Consider the following 17,500-nt stretch of genomic DNA (forward strand, 5'->3'; position numbering starts at 1 on the left):
ACACCTGCTCCCTTTCCCACGTGGTCTACCCTCTCACTCCCTTCCTTCCCCTATTTCCCCCTCCCTCTCCCTTTCCTCCCGTTTCTCTTCCCCACTCTATCCTCCCTATCCTCCCCTTTCCCCCTCCTCTCTTCCCCTCTCTTATTTCCCCCTCCCTTTCCTCCGCTCTCCTGTTTCCCCTCCTCTCCGCTTCCCCCACCCTCGTCGTTCCTTTCCCCTTACCCCCTCATCCCTTCGCCCCTCTATTTCTCGTTTTTCTCCCTCCCCCTCCTCTTTTGCCTTCGTTTCCTTCCCTTCCTCTCTTCTCCCTCTTGTTTTCCTCTTCTCTTTCCCTCTTTTCTTATCTGCTTTTTCCATCTTACTTCCTTTCCTCGCTCCTCTTTTCCCTTCCTTCTTCCATTTCCCAACCGCCTGCCTCTTGTCTCGTCCTTCCTTTACCCCCTTCTCCATCCCTGTTGCCTTTCTTCACTTCCTTCCATCCTTCCTTCCTTCCTTCACTTCCTTCCATCCTTCCTTCCTTCCTTCCTTCCTTCCTTCCAGGTTTTCTTCGTCACTCTTTTCCTTACACCCTTCAGTCTCTTTCTCCCGTTCTTCCATTCCGTATTTCTACCTTCTCTCTTCCCTTCCGCCTCCCTCTATCTCTCCCTTGCCTTTTTTCTCCCTCCATCCCCCCCTCTTCCTTTCCCGCACGCCCCTTCCTTTCCTCCTTCCCTCCCTTTCTCCCCGTCTTCCTCACACCTACCTCCCTGCCTCCTTTCCATCATCCTTTCCTCCCCGTCTTTCCCCTCTTTTCTCCTTCCTGTCATTCCTTCTCTCTCCCCATCTCCCCTTCTTTTTCTCCTTCTTCGCCTCTCTCTCCTCCCCTCCCTTCTCTCTCTCTCTCTCCTCCTTAGCTCTCCCCTCCCTCTCTTCTCTTCCCCCCTCCTTCCCTCCCTTTTTCTTCATTCCCCCTCTCACTCTACACTCCATGCTTAATAAATCACTGGCCAGCGACACACTAAGCGTTCACTGTAGCGTGTAACCTCTCGGCTCATCCTCTCCCTCTAACCCCTTCAGTCCGTGCTGGAGAGGGACGCCTGCACACGGTGGCACCAGTATAACCAGGCGGCTCATCTGCCTGGTTATACAAACGTCCCTCAACCCCTTTCCAGTCCCGCGAAAAGTGGATGGTGAACTGCAGGAAGTAAATTCAGACTGCAGTCCACAGTGTTCACTTTTCAGATGAGCCTGGGATCACAACAACAATAAAAACAACAACAACAACAACCCATTCAATCCGAAGACGCCCCTTTTTTTTTTTCTTGTTTTCTTCAGACAATCATATTTAACTTAGAGGGGAGACTTTTTAAAATAGAGGGTTAGGTATACATTTCATTAACCCCATCGCTGTTAAATATCCTTCTAAGTTTGAGCACAGTTGTCTGATAGTGGACTGATTGAAGTGAAAAGTACGTCATCGGCTTGAAGGGGTTGAATAGCCAACAGACGATTTTTCTTACCTGAGAGAAATCATAATAGCCAAGGAGCTAAGGAAAATCTCATCCTCTCGCCCCTCAAGCTAACCCAGACGATGCTTTTCACCCGAGAGACATCGTTGCATCAGAAAGTTTATTTTCTATCGTTGATTCCTTGTGTGTGTGTGTGTGTGTGTGTGTGTGTGTGTGTATGTGTGTGTTTTCATCTTAGAGAAATCCTACTGTAGCTCTGAACGATATTAAGATTTTCTTGCGGAACCTTTCGTTATTATAAATCTAGTTAGCTTATTTAGGGAAGCTGAGAGCAGATGATTTCGTTCTGCTGAGAGAAATCATAGCAGTCAAAGGGGAAAAAAATCGTCTCTTGGTATGAACTGCTCTGGACGCACTTGTGTATTGCGTCCTTACCCTGGCGCCGTGCTGTGTTGTGTTGTGGTGTGTTGTGTTGTGCTGTGCTGTGTTGTTTTGTGTTGTGTTGTGCTGGGCTGTGTTGCGTTGTGTCGTGTTGTGTTGTGTTGCGTAGATCAGTCCGGTGGGGCCCCACTGATTAGATAAACACACCTGCTGATTACCTTACTCGCTCATACCACCATTAACACCTCCACTGCCATCATGAAGTTTTTTCCAGGTTAACATCAGATATTTGAGCTTTGAAGAGACCTCGCCTCCTCTATCGCCTCCTCTCATCTCTCTCTTCCCGTTCCTCTTCTCCCTCCCCTCCCCACCGTCCCTACCCTTGCTCTTGACCATCTTCTTCCCTTCATCCCTCTACCCTTCGTCTTTTTCTCCCTCACAAGCAGTCTCCATGTACCTCCTATATTCCCGGGTCATATATCTACGGGGTATGTAAGGAGTTGACCTATAACTGAAGGAGGTGGTATCTGAGGTCGTTCTCATAGTCGTATACTTAGTCATTAATCCGGAAAATTGGATGCAAACCCCTAATTACTGAAGGTCATGGAAGTAACACCTGTGGTTATTAGGTATGATCATCCTGCTCCCGTTTTACAGAAGGCAAATAACAGCCAATTACGAAGGCCAAATACGTTCCATCATCATCACGTGCTTCAAAAATCTTAAAAACTGTTGGGTTTGCCTCTCACTTTGCTATATAAGATTTCCGTATACGACCCTAAGACATAAGCATTAAATGAACCCGTGCCGGATTTGCTAGGAATATGGAGTAGCTCACCTCAGTCAGATTTCCAGCTGTCTCTTTCTTTCCCAGGAAGCTAATTCCCAGTGACAGCTCCCCTACACAAGTAATACCCCCCTCTGTAGCGCTCTTTCTCACCCCCGTAACATAATAGGAACCCTCTCTCTCTCACCCCAGTAACGTAACAGTAACACTTTCTCTTTCCCCAGGTGGAGCTCCTGTATGGGGATGATAGACTTCTGGATTCGTGGACGCTGATGGAAGTGGCCTATATTTATATGTGGAAGAGGGTGAGTATATGTGGCTTATGTTTACTCCTGTTTACCCGTTTTGACTCGTTTCTTACTCTTATTCACTTGTTTATCTTGACTTTTATTCACTCATTTACATTCACTCATTCACACACTCACTTCCAAACTCATAGGCATTGATGGAGGTGTCTTATATTTATATGTGGAAAAGGGTGAGTATATGTGCCTTATATCTCTTCTAATTTAGCCATTTAGACTCATTCTTTACCCTTATTCACTCATTCGTATTTGCTCGTATTCATTCACACATCCCTCCTTCCTTTACCTTATTCTGTCTTCTGTTTATCGTTTTTGGTACTTCATACTTAGGTCTTCTCTCTGTGTTCAGTTTCATTTTTTTTTTTCAAATATTTTTCTGTTTATTTCTTCACCAGTTCTCTTCAAACTTTATGCAATGGTTCCCTGAGCATACTACGGTAGTATATCTCCAGAAGCCTTTTTTTTTTCTTTTCCTTTCTTTCTTTCTTTTTTTATCTAGGACGAGAAAAGGAGGGGACGGGTCAAAGGTCAACTCATACATATTCACAAATTTTGAATTCCCGTGTTCCCGTATGTTATTAAATCATCATGGAAATTTGCACAGAAGTATGTCGGTGTACTATAGTTGTGTGGAGACCATCTTACATTCCCCTGCGGATGTTGTGGATTTTTTACTACTTCGCATTGGATTAAATTATTATCTCAACACTAATTCAGCTTAAGCTAGGGCGAGATAGGACTCAGAACAAAAAGAAAGCACAAATGTAAAAGAATTATCAAAGAGTATGTCTAGTGAAACAGAGGCCACACAGACATGAGACGACAGATCATCTCAGGCGTGTCGTATCTGTGGTCCGCTCCGTTGAACCCCACCAGAGGATATTATCTCCGCCACCCATCGCCGAACCTACAGCTCTATATCCGCGTGACCTCTGAAACGTGATCCAGAGCTCTGTATCCTCGAGCTCTCTGAAACGTGAGGAGATAAGCCCCCCAGTCCAACCTAACGGGACAAACCTAACCGTGAAACGATGAAACTGTAACCTGACCTTATTGAAACCGTGACCTGAGCCGACCGAAACTGTGACCTAGCTCTTAGAATGATGTATACCGTTTTGGCAAGATAATTCCTAGCGTTACTGGATACCCCCAAATAACCATCTTGAGTTCTAAAATAATTCTATCAGGCATACTTTTTTCACGGTTTTAACTACATATGCATCGTTAGATATTGATGTCTTGTGTTTTCATATTAATTAAAAATGGTCGCCAGTGCATGGAAAACAAAAAACAAGGACTCGATACTGATTGCAAAAATTTTCGTCTGCATGGCTTGTTGTCCTGCAAGGGAGCGACAGTTATGAACGAAACTGTGAGAAACATAATATAAACTTTTCTTTTGCCATTGTGGATATTCTTATTTCTTCATTTTTCACTTACTTATTTATTTATTTATTTAAAGAGATCCCTGAGCATATTGTTAGGCGGGCCATTTCCTTGCCGCGGTTTTGGACTGATATTCATGAAGTATTTTTCCATGATTATCTTCTTGTAACTTGAATTTGTTTTTGCACGCACGCATGCACGCACACATTACACACACACACACACACACACACGGCCCCGTGTGGTCGTGTTTCGTCACCCAGTTCTGGCACAATGCAGCCACAATCAGAGGAGATCGACCACCACACCGCCACCACACTCACCACAGCGCCACCACATTCACCACACCATAGGACAAGCACACCACAACCACAGTAATGCAGTTTTGGGTGTGCTTACCGATACCACACCAAGGACACTTAACAAAAACAGCATTGCGCCACACCACACCACACCACACTACACCACACCATATCTCTCACACCCACAACAAACATTACCGACCACACCACACCACGCTCTCTAGGCACCATAACCACACCACACCACACCACACCACACCATATCTCTCACACCCACAACAAACATTACCCACCACACCACACCACGCTCTCAAGGCACAATAACCACACCACACGCACCACACCACACCACACCACACCACACCACACCACACCCTCTCACGACCCCTCTGCGTCTCCTCGGCTTTGCTCCTTAAGAGGCTGGTGGCGATGTGCTTATAGGGCCGAGTTTGCATACACTCTCTGGGTTGGCGCGTTGGTCGCTGCTCACACCCCACTACACACATTTACACACAGTACACATTGAGGCGTACGTGCATTTTACACACAAATTTCCGCAGATTTATTCATTTACACAGATTTACACGTATTTACATGTTCATTTATTCGTACATACATAGTTAAACATTTACACACACACACACACACACACACACACACACTACGGGGCCGTACACACTCATGAACGGGCGTCGTGGGAGGAGTATATGGAAATGAGGGAGGGTTGTGTTCACCTCTTTTTTGAACATCTTTTCCTCCCCTCTGTATTTTAATGAACTTTCTTGCATTTTTTTTTCTTTTTTCTTCCCCCCTGTTTGATGAACATTTACGTAGTTCACCTAATTTTTTTATTTTTCGTATTTTTTCACTCATAATTAACTAAACTTTCGTGTATTTGGTCCTGTTTTCATATATTTCGTAAGTTTCGTCTGTTTTTCATCCCTTTTGTTAAGTTTGGTGTACTCTGACCAGTTTTATATATGTTTCGTATCTTTTCACTTTGTTCTGATAAACTTTCGTGTGTTTTCTCCGGTATTCGTGTTATTATCGCTCTTTATTTTGACTTATTTCTGTGTGATTTGCTTAGTTCTTCATTATTTTCGTTAAGCTTTCGTCTGTTTCGTCTGTTTTTTAGTATTCGGTTTTCGTACGGTGGGGTGTTTAGAGTAGAGATAGATGGTGGTGATAGTGGTGGTGGTGGTGGTGATGATGGTGATGGTAGTAGCAGTGTTGGTGGTGGTGGTGATGGTGGCAGCGATGACAAAAGCGGCGAGAGTGGTGATGGAAGTGTCAGTCATGGTGAAGGTGATGGTGGTGGTAGTGTAAGTAATGGTGAAGGCGGTGGTGGTGGTGATGATAATGGTGGTGATGGTGATGGCGGCGTCTCTGGTGTGTCTCATTTACATAAGCAGTGTGTGTGTGTGTGTGTGTGTGTGTGTGTGTGTGTGTGTGTGTGTGTGTGTGTCGGGGCGTGGGTCTTGGCGGCGCGGAGGACCAGATATCGGAAAGATGATTTACTGATACTTTACGGGGGGATGTGCTGCGTGAGGCGGGTATTAAGAGGCATTGCGAGCTCATTACTGCACACACACACACACACACACACACACACACACACAATGGCGCAGGGAATAGTGGGGCTTGAAAATTAACTCTCAGGTGAATCCAATTTGATCCATCTTAACACGAAATAATGCTTCTTGAAATGTGTGTGTATGTGTATGTACTGCAGTCACTTTAAGAACATCGTCTGACATCAGCTGGAAAAGGGTACTAGAGTTTCCCCGACCATGAGAGGGGTTAAATGAATAAGAGATAATATAATGAAGGGATGAAAGTGTATAATACGAGGTGGTCCTGGTAGTTTTAGTGTCTTTGGTGCTTCTCTGTGGCTCATTTATATTTTGGTGTGGGTGTGGGTGTGGGTGGGTGTGGGGGTGGGGGAAGGGCGGGAAGAGGGTGGGAGATGAATGACTTTCTTTCTCTTAACACCCTCCCTCTTTCCCACTTCCCTCTTTTATTTAACACTCTCTCTCTCTCTCTCTCTCTCTCTCTCTCTCTCTCTCTCTCTCTCTCTCTCTCTCTCTCCATCTTCATCTTCATCTTCTCTATCCCTCCCATCTATCTCCTCTCTTAACATCCATCCCTTTCTCTCTCCTTCCACTTTCCTCCTCCCCATTTCTCCCTCCATCCCTGTTCCTCTTCCCCGTCTTTCTCTCCCTCGCTCTCCCTTACCCCAAAAACCCAGCCCCCCACCCCCCCACCCCCAAAAAAAATGCGCAAGGAGTGTACCCCCGGGAGCCATCCAGCCTACACCAACTTCTCATTGTTTTAGCGGCCACAAATTTTTGCTCCACCCTGTATCCTGGAGCTCAGTTGATGTAGCCAGGGTTACAAAATACAGTATATACAGTCTGGGGGATTTTGTATCTTTTTCAGAGGACGGGATGCCGCTCAAATGATGAAGAAAATCGTCCGGGAAGAGGAGGATAGTTCAGAATCCGTGTGTCGTGGAGGTTATTTTATTTATTTATGTATTTTTTTTCCGAAAGACGCATTTCATTTACCCAATACGGTTGAGTGGAAATAAAAGAGACACATACTCAGGCCATTGGTGTAAGTAAGTGTGTGTGTGTGTGTGTGTGTGTGTGTGTGTGTGTGTCAGATGCGCAGTAACGCTTGTAGACAGCTGCGCAAGGCACTCTCGGCGGAACTGAATATGTCGTTTCCTTTATTTTGACAGCATACCTCGCCTCCTCCGCCCTCACTCCACTTTGTCACTTGTCCCTCTTTCGCTTCCTCCTCTTCTCTCACCTTCCCTCTTTCTCCTCCCATTCTTCCTCTCTCCTCTTCCTCTCTCTTTTATCTTTCATTCTTCTCCCCCCTTTTTTCCTCTCCTCTTCTCCTTCCCTCTCCTGTCATCTCTCGTATTCATCGTTTCTTCCACTCTTCTTCTCTTCCTCTCTTTCCTTCCTTCTCTTATCTTTTTCCTCCCTTACTTCCTCTCTTTTTCCTACCTCTCGTCCATCTTTCCTCCTCCTCCTTCCTTCCATCCTTTCTCCTTCTCTTCCTCCCTCTTCTCCAGCCTTTCCTCCTTCTGCCTTCTACTTAGTGTTCCGTTGCCACCCTTCCTGTTCTTTCACTTTCAGTCCCTTTTCCTTCATCCTGTCCTTTTTCCGCCTTACTTTTCTTCCTGCTTTTCTGTCTTGTCCTTCTCTCCCTCCCTCCTTCTTTCTCTCCTGTCTTTATTCCTCTCCCCCCCTCGTTCTTCTCTCTCTCTCATTCCTCCGTCTCTCATTTTTCTCTCTCCTTCCCTCCTCCCTTCCCGTCTCTCTCCTCTTCAGGGTCGTAATTTTCCTCCCTTGACGCCGTTATGAGGAGAAGAGTGAGCTTTGTCTCCTTCCTTCCAACCTTCCTTCTTTCCTTCTTCTTTCCTTCCTTCCTCCTCTCTCCTTTCCCCCCCCCCTCTCTCCCTTCCCTCCTGTCTCCCTCCCTTCGTACTGCCTTCTCATCCTTCCGTTCCTCCTTTTTTTTTCTTTTTTTTTAAATCAGCACTTCCACCCACCTCCTCTTACCTTCCCCCTTTCTCTCCTCTCATTTCCCCTCTATCCCCTCCCTTCCCTACTCTTTCCCTTTCTCCATCCCCCACTTCTTCCTTCTCTCCCTCGATCCCTCTCACTTCACTTCCACTTTTCCTCCTCCTCCTCTTCTTCCTCGTCCGTATCTCTCCTTCCTTCAGTCCCACTTCCTTCCCTCTCTCTATCCCTCACTTCTTCCCTCTCTCCCTCCGTGTCCCCCACTTCTCCACCTTTCCTCCTCCTCCATCCCTCTCCTTCCTTCCCTCCTTCCCTCTCCTTCCTTCCCTCCTTCCCTCCATCCCTCTCTCTTTCCTCCTCCAGCTCGTACTTTTCCTCCACTGACACCTTTATGAGCAGAGGAGGGGGTTTTGTCTGCTCGGGCCGGAACTTAGCGTCTTGTAGGAGGCTCTTCCTTAACCCCTTCAGTTCGATTACGTCACTTCCGGTTTACTTTCTTCCACCTGACGATTTTGTGACGTCACTTCCGGTTTACTTTCTTCCACCTGACGATTTTGTGACATCTCTGGTTTATTTTCTTCCGTCAGACGATTTTACGCATCTCAGAAAAGGCCTCTTGCATTTTAACCACTTCAGTTCGCTTATGTATTTCTTAGTATATTCTTCCTACTTTCAGACGATTTTCCTCAGTTAGGTGGGACTTTTCCAGCTGGAGGGGTTCGGTACAGCATTCATTAACCCCTTGACCCTAATCCCACTTCCTTAGCGATTTATTTTCGGATATGGCTGGGTTAATATCCTTTTGTTTATGCAGAGTATGGCGATATTGGAAGGATTTCTGTGACTCAGAAGAGAACAGTAAGGTGCAATGAGCAAAATAAATCGCATAGGAAAAGGTGTTGGCTGGCTTATGTCTCGCCGGAAGTTCAATAAAGTCTTATGATATTAACCTGATTAAATTGAAAAAAAAAAATGTCATCGGATTGAAGGGGTTAAAGAGTCTATTAAGGCTGCATCTAACCCCTCTTGTCGGTTAAGGAAGCTCCCTAACACCTTTGCCTCAGCGATTTATTTTGCTTATTACACGTTATTGTCCTATTCCGTGTTACATAAATCCTTCCTGTATCGCCGAACTTTGCATGAATATCGTACAAATGAATATTAACCAGTCATATATAAAAATAAATCGCTAAGGAAGAGGTGCTAGGGAACCTCTTTACCTGACGAGAATACAGGTGTAAGTTTCAGGATATGGTAGGAATGAGATGTAAAATATGTTTCTGGGTTCAACTGGCTATGCACACACGTCACATCCACCCCTTACACAGAACACAACTACACTTATATCTTCGGCACCTAAATACACCCAAACAGAGCCCAACTACACACACACACACACACACACACACACACACACACACACACACACACACACACACACACACACACACACACACACACACACACACACACACACACACACACACACACACACACACACTGTACCCCTTCACCACCTAAACATACGCCCAAACACATCTACACACACACATAACCTATAAACTACAATGCAGAATAGTAGTAGTAGTAGTAGTAGTAGTAGCAGTGAGGGAGAGATTGAGTTATGGTAGTAATGGTACAAGCAATGATGATACTCGTACAGACATGGGATATATTGATGGTTGCAGTTATAGTAGTAGTAGTAGTAGTAGTAGTAGTATAAGTAATAGTAGTAGTGATGGAGAGGGTGAGTGAGGCAGTGTGTGTGTGATAGTGATGGTGGACTGAAGTAATGACGCAGTCGATATGGCCTGGCTTTCATTACCATATTGGTGAGGGGAGGGAAAGGGTCGCTCGCTAGTCAGTGCTGGCAGGGGGCTACACGCTTGTCTCTCTCATTCATACTGCCCTCATACTACTACCCTTATATTACTCTACCCTAATAGTACCATCCTTGCCCTGCCTTCACACTACCCTCATACTGCTCTCACACTAGCTTTACCCTCATATCATCACTCTTCCTCACACTACTCTGATACTCCCTCTCACACTACCTCACTACCTGTTCTACCCTCACTTCATCATCATCCTTTCTCTTATAGCCCCTCATACTTCCCTCATCCGCTCAATACCCATGCATCTTCCCATTACCTTCACACTAACGTCATTTCTTCCTTCTTCCTCGCCTTTTCACTGCTCCCTCGCCCTCCTCTTGCCTTTCCTCCCCCTCCTGCCTCCACTCCCCCACACCACACCTTTCACCCTCACTCACACCACACCTTTCACCCTCCCTCACACCACTTCCCCACACCACACCTTTCACCCTCACTCACACCACACCTTTCACCCTCTCACACCACTCCCCCACACCACACCTTTCACCCTTCCTCACACCACACCTTTCACCTTCCCTCACACCACTTCCCCTTCCACCCCATTTCACCCTTCCTCACACCACTCCCCCACAACACCCGCTTCACCTTCCCCCACGCCACCCCCTTCACCCTCCCCCACAGCACCCCCCAAACACCCTGCACACCCTAACACGTCATCACATCACCATGGCCAGCAGGTTCGTGGTGATAGCATGTGTAAATATACCTTTGAGCGGTTAAATAAGACACCCCATGAATTTTAATGAAACTTTTAGCAACTTGGCGTTAAGTGTGTCCTTTATCAACCTAATTGTAGTAATGAACAAGCTCATTTAAAGTGCGTTTAGTAAAGAACCATCAACTTTAATAAAACTTTTAGCAGTATGGCCATCAGCTTCTCCCTTATTAAAATGATTACATAGAATGGAGATAACTATAGGGCGTTTGTTCTAACCTGACCAAAAAAAAAATAACAATTTGCAGGTCAGTTGATGGGTAAAGGTGGTTAAAGTGAAGGGTTGATTTGACTAGTAACCAAGGAGACTCATTTCTACCTCATAACTAGGGCTTATGGAATTTCACGTAACCACGACTTAGTATTGAATTTTTTTGAGTTGCCCGGTTGTCAGGTGAAAATAATCGTACTATAGATGTGGCTTAACCTCTTCAAGTTGGTGACCATTTTTCTTTTTTTTTCGTATTCGTGCAGTTCTAAGGGACTTTTTTTAAGGGAGACCTTTTTTGTTTGTTTGTTTGTTTGCAAGATTAAAATACAAATTTGCATAAAACTCTGAGCTACTCTCCCATTCAGCCATTTTCAATCTCAACTCAGTATAAAAAAAAATAGCAGAGGACAGAGTATAAAAGAAATCCACCTACGGTATTTTAATTAACGTGTGAGCAATATGGCACTCAGAATTCCTCCCAGTGAGCAAGATAAAAGAAAATACACATAACTTTATCATGAAAATCTAACTACAGTACTCCGCCTCTGAATTTCTCCCATATCAATAAAAATACGTAAGGCAAAGAAAGATGACGAAGTGTTTAGAAATGGTTATCAGTTTAAATTCCGCCTCTCTCTCTCTCTCTCTCTCTCTCTCTCTCTCTCTCTCTCTCTCTCTCTCTCTCTCTCTCTCTCTCTCTCTCTCAAGAAAATACACATAAATAATCTCAAAACTCTAACCTACTCCACCATTCCGTCTATGTTTCAAGAAGGTAATTATAGAGAATATAGAAAAAAGAAAAAAAGCCATCAATTTTAATATAAAGTGTTAGTAAATGTGACACTGATATTCCTCCCAGTGAGTAATATTAAAGAAAATACATGTAAATTATAATAAAACTCGTAGGGTGCTCAGCCATTCAATCTCTGGCGTGTGAAGGTGATTGCAAGGTAGGGAGGCTGGGTGCATGATGGAGGAGCAGGTAAATTGAGGCAGGTAATGCGAAGATTGTGCCGGATAGCCCTCGATAATCTCTTTAGCCTAAGGAGCTGAGTGGCAGGTTTTAAGACTGGGTGACTTCGTGGGTTTCGGACGGAGGGAAAATGCAGACCTAACATAGCTTAACCTAGCCTGACCTGATTTAACGTAGCCTAACTTAAATCTAGCCTGATCTTGCGTAGCGTAGCCCAACCTAGCCTAGCCTAGCCTAGCGTAGCTCATAAAGGGAAAAATTCTCTCTCCCTTTCGCTCCAATAACTTTCAATACTTTTCTTCATTTTCTCCCTATAATGACACTCCCCCTCTTCCCTCATCTCTTCCCCCCCACTCCCCCTCTTCCCTCATCTCTTCCCCCCCACTCCCGCTCTTCCCTCATCCCTTCCCCCCCACTCCCGCTCTTCCCTCATCCCTTCCCCCCCACTCCCCCTCTTCCCTCATCTTTTCCTCCCCTCTCCCTACTTCATGGTTCCTGTCTACTTCCTCTCCCCTCCTCCTTCCCCCTCCCCTTCCTTTATCTCTTCCCTCATATCCTCCTTTTCTCATCATTCTCTCCCCCTCTTCCTTCCCCTCTCCTTTTCCCCATTGTTCTTTCTCACCTCCCCCCCCCCCTCGTTCTTGGCTACTGTTTCATTCCTTGGCTCAGGTCTTCTCCCCTCCTTCTCTTCCCCCCCACCCCCACTTCCCTCCCTGGCTCCTTTCCCCTCTTCTCCTCACCCTCATTCTCTCCGTTCCCAAGCCCATCGTCTCTCCTTTCCTACTTTGGGCTACTATCTCCTCCCTTTGTCTCCCCCTTCGCTTCTCGGCATATATCCCATCCCCTCCTCCATTTCTCCTTCCCCTTCCTTCACTCCTACTTTTCCTTTCGTTTTCCCCTTCCCCCTATTTTTACCTCCTTTTCCCTTCCTTTCCTCCCTCCTATTCTTCCCTCCCCCTCACTCCCTTTCAGTTCCGCCTCTCAACCTTTGGGCTTTTCTTCCTGTCTCCTTCCTTGTCCCTTTCCTCCCTTTCTTCACCCCATCTTACCTCCCTCCATCTTCTTCCCCTATTCACATTTTCTTTCCTTTGTCGTCATTTTTGCCTCATGTCCACTAAAATTCTCTTCATTTTCCTTATCGTTTCTTCATCATAGCTTTCCTTCTTGCTCCTGTCTTCTTCTCCTCTGTCATCCCCTCACCTCCCCTCTCTTTTCCTCTCCCTACTCCTTCTTCCACTTCTCCATTTCTCCTATGTTTTCCTCTCCTGTACTTCCTTTAATGGCTCCTACCTCCTTGCCCTCTTTCACCGCCTCATTCCCTCTCTTCCCCTATCTCCCCTTCCCTCCCTCCCCACATACTCCCCTCTCTCCCCTTTCCCCCCCTCCCCAGGCTGTGAGGACGCCGCCACACCGCTACACTGCTGCTCATTAAAAGTTTCTGATCCCCAAGTTTTATTACAAACTTCCACAGAAATTACTGTCGCCCCCTGGTAAAGAAAAAAGTAGTCACAGATCTTGGACGGAGCCAGACTTTTGGTTGGTGTGGGTGACGCTGGTGGCTTGTGTGTTTGTGAGTTTGTGTATTGAGTCAGCATAATTCTCTCTATCAGTCTATCCATCTATCTATCTGTCTGTCTATCTATCTGTGTAGCTGGGAGACAGACTTAAAGGTGTGGAAGACGGTGGTGGCTTTTGTACGTGGTGGCTGATAGAGTCACACAAACCCTGTCCTTCTATCTAGGGATGTAGCTATCTATTTATTTATCAGTCAGCTTGCCGTATCCTGTTTGGAGTGGCTTAGTTGAATAGAAATCCTGGCTTTTCTGTACGTTCTGCGACCAATCCACCTCCCATACCACAACACCCTCATTCAGATACTGTAATTTTGTGCCTTGTTCCTCGAGTTCTTACCTGTTCTTACCTGGCAGAAATCCGCATACTCCCTTCTCAGCTTAGTTGATGACCAAATGAAGTCAGGTTTGAGGGTCGATTTAACTAGTAACCAAGGAAACTCATTCCCATTACATATCCAAGGTTCATCGAATTTCACATAACCACGAATAAATGTTCAAGTCGTGGCAGTAGACCAGTTCTGTCAAGTGAAAACAAGCCGGCAAGGGGAGGAGAGGAGAGGGTAGGAAGGAGGCCGTGAGGAGAGGTAGGCAGGAAGGTGAGAGGAGATAGGCTAGGTAGGAAGGTAGGCAGGAAGGTGTGAGAGGAGGCAGGCTAGGTAGGAAGGTAGGCAGGAGGGTATAAGAGGAGGCAGGCTAGGTAGGAAGGTAGGCAGGAGGGTGTGAGAGGAGGCAGGCCAGGTAGGAAGGTAAGCAGGAAGGTGTGTCAGGTGTATAGGGGCCGGATAGAGGGTCAGAGGGCAATAGGTGTCTTTATACAGGTGTGGGTATACGCTGTGGGGCTGTCTTCCTTATTGTGTGCTTAACGGTACCCTAACCTAACCTATGCCTAACCTAGCCTAACTCAACCCTAAGAGAACCCAACCCAACTACCAATCCAACCCAGCTACAAACCCACTCCCACCCCAAAACCAAACCATACCAAACCACCCAGCCCATCTTAACCTAGCCTTGCCTTAGCTAGCCTAATATTGTCAGAGCTACGGTAATATAATCTAACCCAAGTAAGTGTCATCTCAGAGCACCCCACCTAACCTAACCTAATCTAGCCAAACATTACCAAGCCTTTTTCCTTTTACCCAACCTATCCTAACCTAACCTAATCTAACATAACATAACATAACGTAACATAATCTAATCTAATCCGACCTAACAAAATCTACCCTAGCCTAACCTAACCTACCTAACAACCCACCCAAACAAAATCTACCTGTACCTACCTGACCCGACCTTACCTCACGTAAGGGCATCCGCAGGCCTCACAATACAGCATTTGGGGAGAGAGACGCTAATGTTCATTCCTTTTGAAGACTAATGGTGATGGAGAGAGAGAGAGAGAGAGAGAGAGAGAGAGAGAGAGAGAGAGAGTTGGTTTCAGGTATTTTGATGACGGATGGAAATGTGGTTGATGGTGTGAAGAAAAGTATATTGGAGTGAAGAAACTACATTAGTGTGAAGGAAAGTATTATGATTGTGCAAGGAAAAGTATCATGATGGTGTAAAGGGAAATATTATGTTGGTGCAAAGGAAGGTTATGATGGTGCAAAGGAAAGTGTTATGATGATGCAAAGGGAAGTAGTTTGATGGATGAAAGTATGCATTATGGCGCGAAGGAAAGCACATTTTAGACAGGGAATGAATCATATGTTTGTGAATATATGTCCAGATTTTTTTTTTTTTAGTCTGCTTGTGGGTTATCCTGAATTTTTTGTTACACAGAATTACCAGACATAACGAAACACTGTGAATCATCGCTCAGTTTAGTTTCACGGAACGTATGTACGAGTGAATATTTTGCTGACCGTAAATGGTGACTGGGGATTCTGATTGTAGATACTGAAAAAGATGCTGACTGAATGCTGACGGTAGATGCTGACGTTTCTATCTACGCCTGTCAGAGGAAGTTGCAGCGGTATTTCACAACACTTTGCAACAACCTAACTCTTCGTGTGTTTATAAGTGCGTTCGGTGAAAGTGCTGGCGTAGTAACATCAGAATCGTGCTGGAGGTGATGATGATGATGATGATGATGATGATGATGATGATGATGATGATACACTGTAGGGAAGGGAGGAGGAGAAGGAGAGGAAGACCGAGAGCGATGTTAGGATCACTTGTCGTGTTCTATCTTCAGCACGATGATGTCTTTTGTGTTTATTTTGTTTTAGTACTCTCTCTCTCTCTCTCTCTCTCTCTCTCTCTCTCTCTCTCCATCTCGTCCTCGATCTTCCTGTCCTTCTCCCCCCGTCAATATTTCTCCTCGATACACCTCCTCCTCCAGCCATTACCAGAATTTTTATATCGATACCCATTCTGAATTTATTGCGACAGCGTCTTTATTGAATGTGCTTCTCCGTCTCCACTCCCCTCCTCACAGCCACTCCAAGTCGCCCACCAGCATGTACTTCTCTCTCTCTCTCTCTCTCTCTCTCTCTCTCTCTCCACTCCAAGTCACCCTGCCACATGTACTTATCTTTTTCCTCTTTTCCTCATCCTTCCAAGTAACCCTGCCCCATGTTTTTTTTTTCTTTTCCTCATTTTCCTCCTCGTCTTCCTCCTTCTCTCCTCTTCCTCTTCCCTCTCTCTCTCTCTTCATCTTCTCTCCCTTCTGCCACTACAAACAACCCTGCCTCATGTACTCGTGGCCTAGCCTTGCGGTGGTGTGAGGGTCGTTACTTAGTCGTGCTGGGTGAAACTGTCTGTTATCAGTCTGCCAGCCAGCATTTGTCACCATAGCTGTCATCGGGAGGGGGAAGGGAGAGGGAGGGGGAGGGAGGAGAGAGAGGGAGAGAAGGGGAGAGGGGAAGGGAGAGGAAGAGGAAGGGAAGGGGAGATGTAGTGTGATGAGCGAAGGAGACATGACTGAAGGTGAGAGAATGAGAGAGGGGCAGAGAGAAGGTAGAGGTGAGTGGGAGATAGGCGGGAGAAAGGAAGTGTTGGAAGGGAGAGAGAGGAAGGGAGGGAAGTGAGGAAAGGGAGGGAGAGAGAAGAGTAAGTTGAGAGAAAGTGGGTATGGGAGGATGAGACTGGAGATCATCACACTTCACTCTGTCACCCTCACCCTCATTTTCACCCTAAACCACACGCCCTCACCCTCACACATTAGTCTTCATACTCGCCCTCACTCTCACATCCTCACCCCCTCAGTCTCTCCCTAATACGTATACTGTACACCCAAATCATCACCCTGCCCTTCATACATCCATTCTCACCCTACAGCCCTTATCCTCACTCACCCTAACACACTCATTCTTACACCAGCACTCTCTCACCCCCACTGATACCCTCTCCTTCACACATCCTGTCAACTACTCTATCATACATGCCTCGCTGTCCAATTTCCATCACTTATTTCCTCTCGAACTCCTCTATGGACGTTCCTCATACCCATCCACAAGCATCGAGGTTTGTAACACTTGCGGTCTCTGCTTGTTCATTGCCTAGAAGAGAAACTGTGACCATGAGTTCATTTGGGATTTTGGTAAGGATGGGCGGAAGGGAAGGCGGGAAAGTGCTTAAGTTCTCAATTTCTCTACCGTTTAGGGCTACACAGAATTTAAAGTCTTTCCTATTTTCCCTTCCCAGCCATTCTTATCCATCTGTCAAAGTTAACCCTTTATAATCATTTGAGATTTGTTTTGAACCATGAGACTTGTAGCCAATTAACTCGATATCTCAGAGGGAATACAATCTCTCGGAACTCTGCTGCTCGAGTGCCACTGTAGGGAGGGGAAGAGTGGGGGAGGGAAGAGGGGAGAAGAGGGGAATCTGGCTTGCGAATAGAGGGGAAACTAATAAAGGTGTCATACGCCGAGGGTGATCCGTGTGACAAATAGAGAGAGGGGCGAGGTGAGGCGAGATTAATATAACAATCTATAGTGCGTTCGCGTTAATTTGGCCGAGTGTTTCGTCCATTCCCAGCTTATTTCC

The 17,500-nt window shown here is 45.9% G+C and overlaps 1 protein-coding gene across 1 annotated transcript in view; it reads left to right on the forward strand.

The window, feature by feature from the left end:
- The window catches only part of LOC145413769 (uncharacterized), a 181,653-nt gene that overhangs the window by 150,262 nt on the left and 13,891 nt on the right, over positions 1-17,500 (forward strand). The window contains exon 10 of the mRNA XM_080283425.1: positions 2,841-2,921. Coding sequence (XP_080139551.1) covers positions 2,841-2,921 — 81 coding nt within the window. The remainder of the gene's footprint in view (positions 1-2,840; positions 2,922-17,500) is intronic.

The sequence above is a fragment of the Coenobita brevimanus genome, chromosome 97 (assembly GCF_032717465.1).
Source record: "Coenobita brevimanus isolate Jiangsu-jjx chromosome 97, ASM3271746v2, whole genome shotgun sequence".
In the NCBI taxonomy this organism is placed as follows: Eukaryota; Metazoa; Arthropoda; class Malacostraca; order Decapoda; family Coenobitidae; genus Coenobita; species Coenobita brevimanus.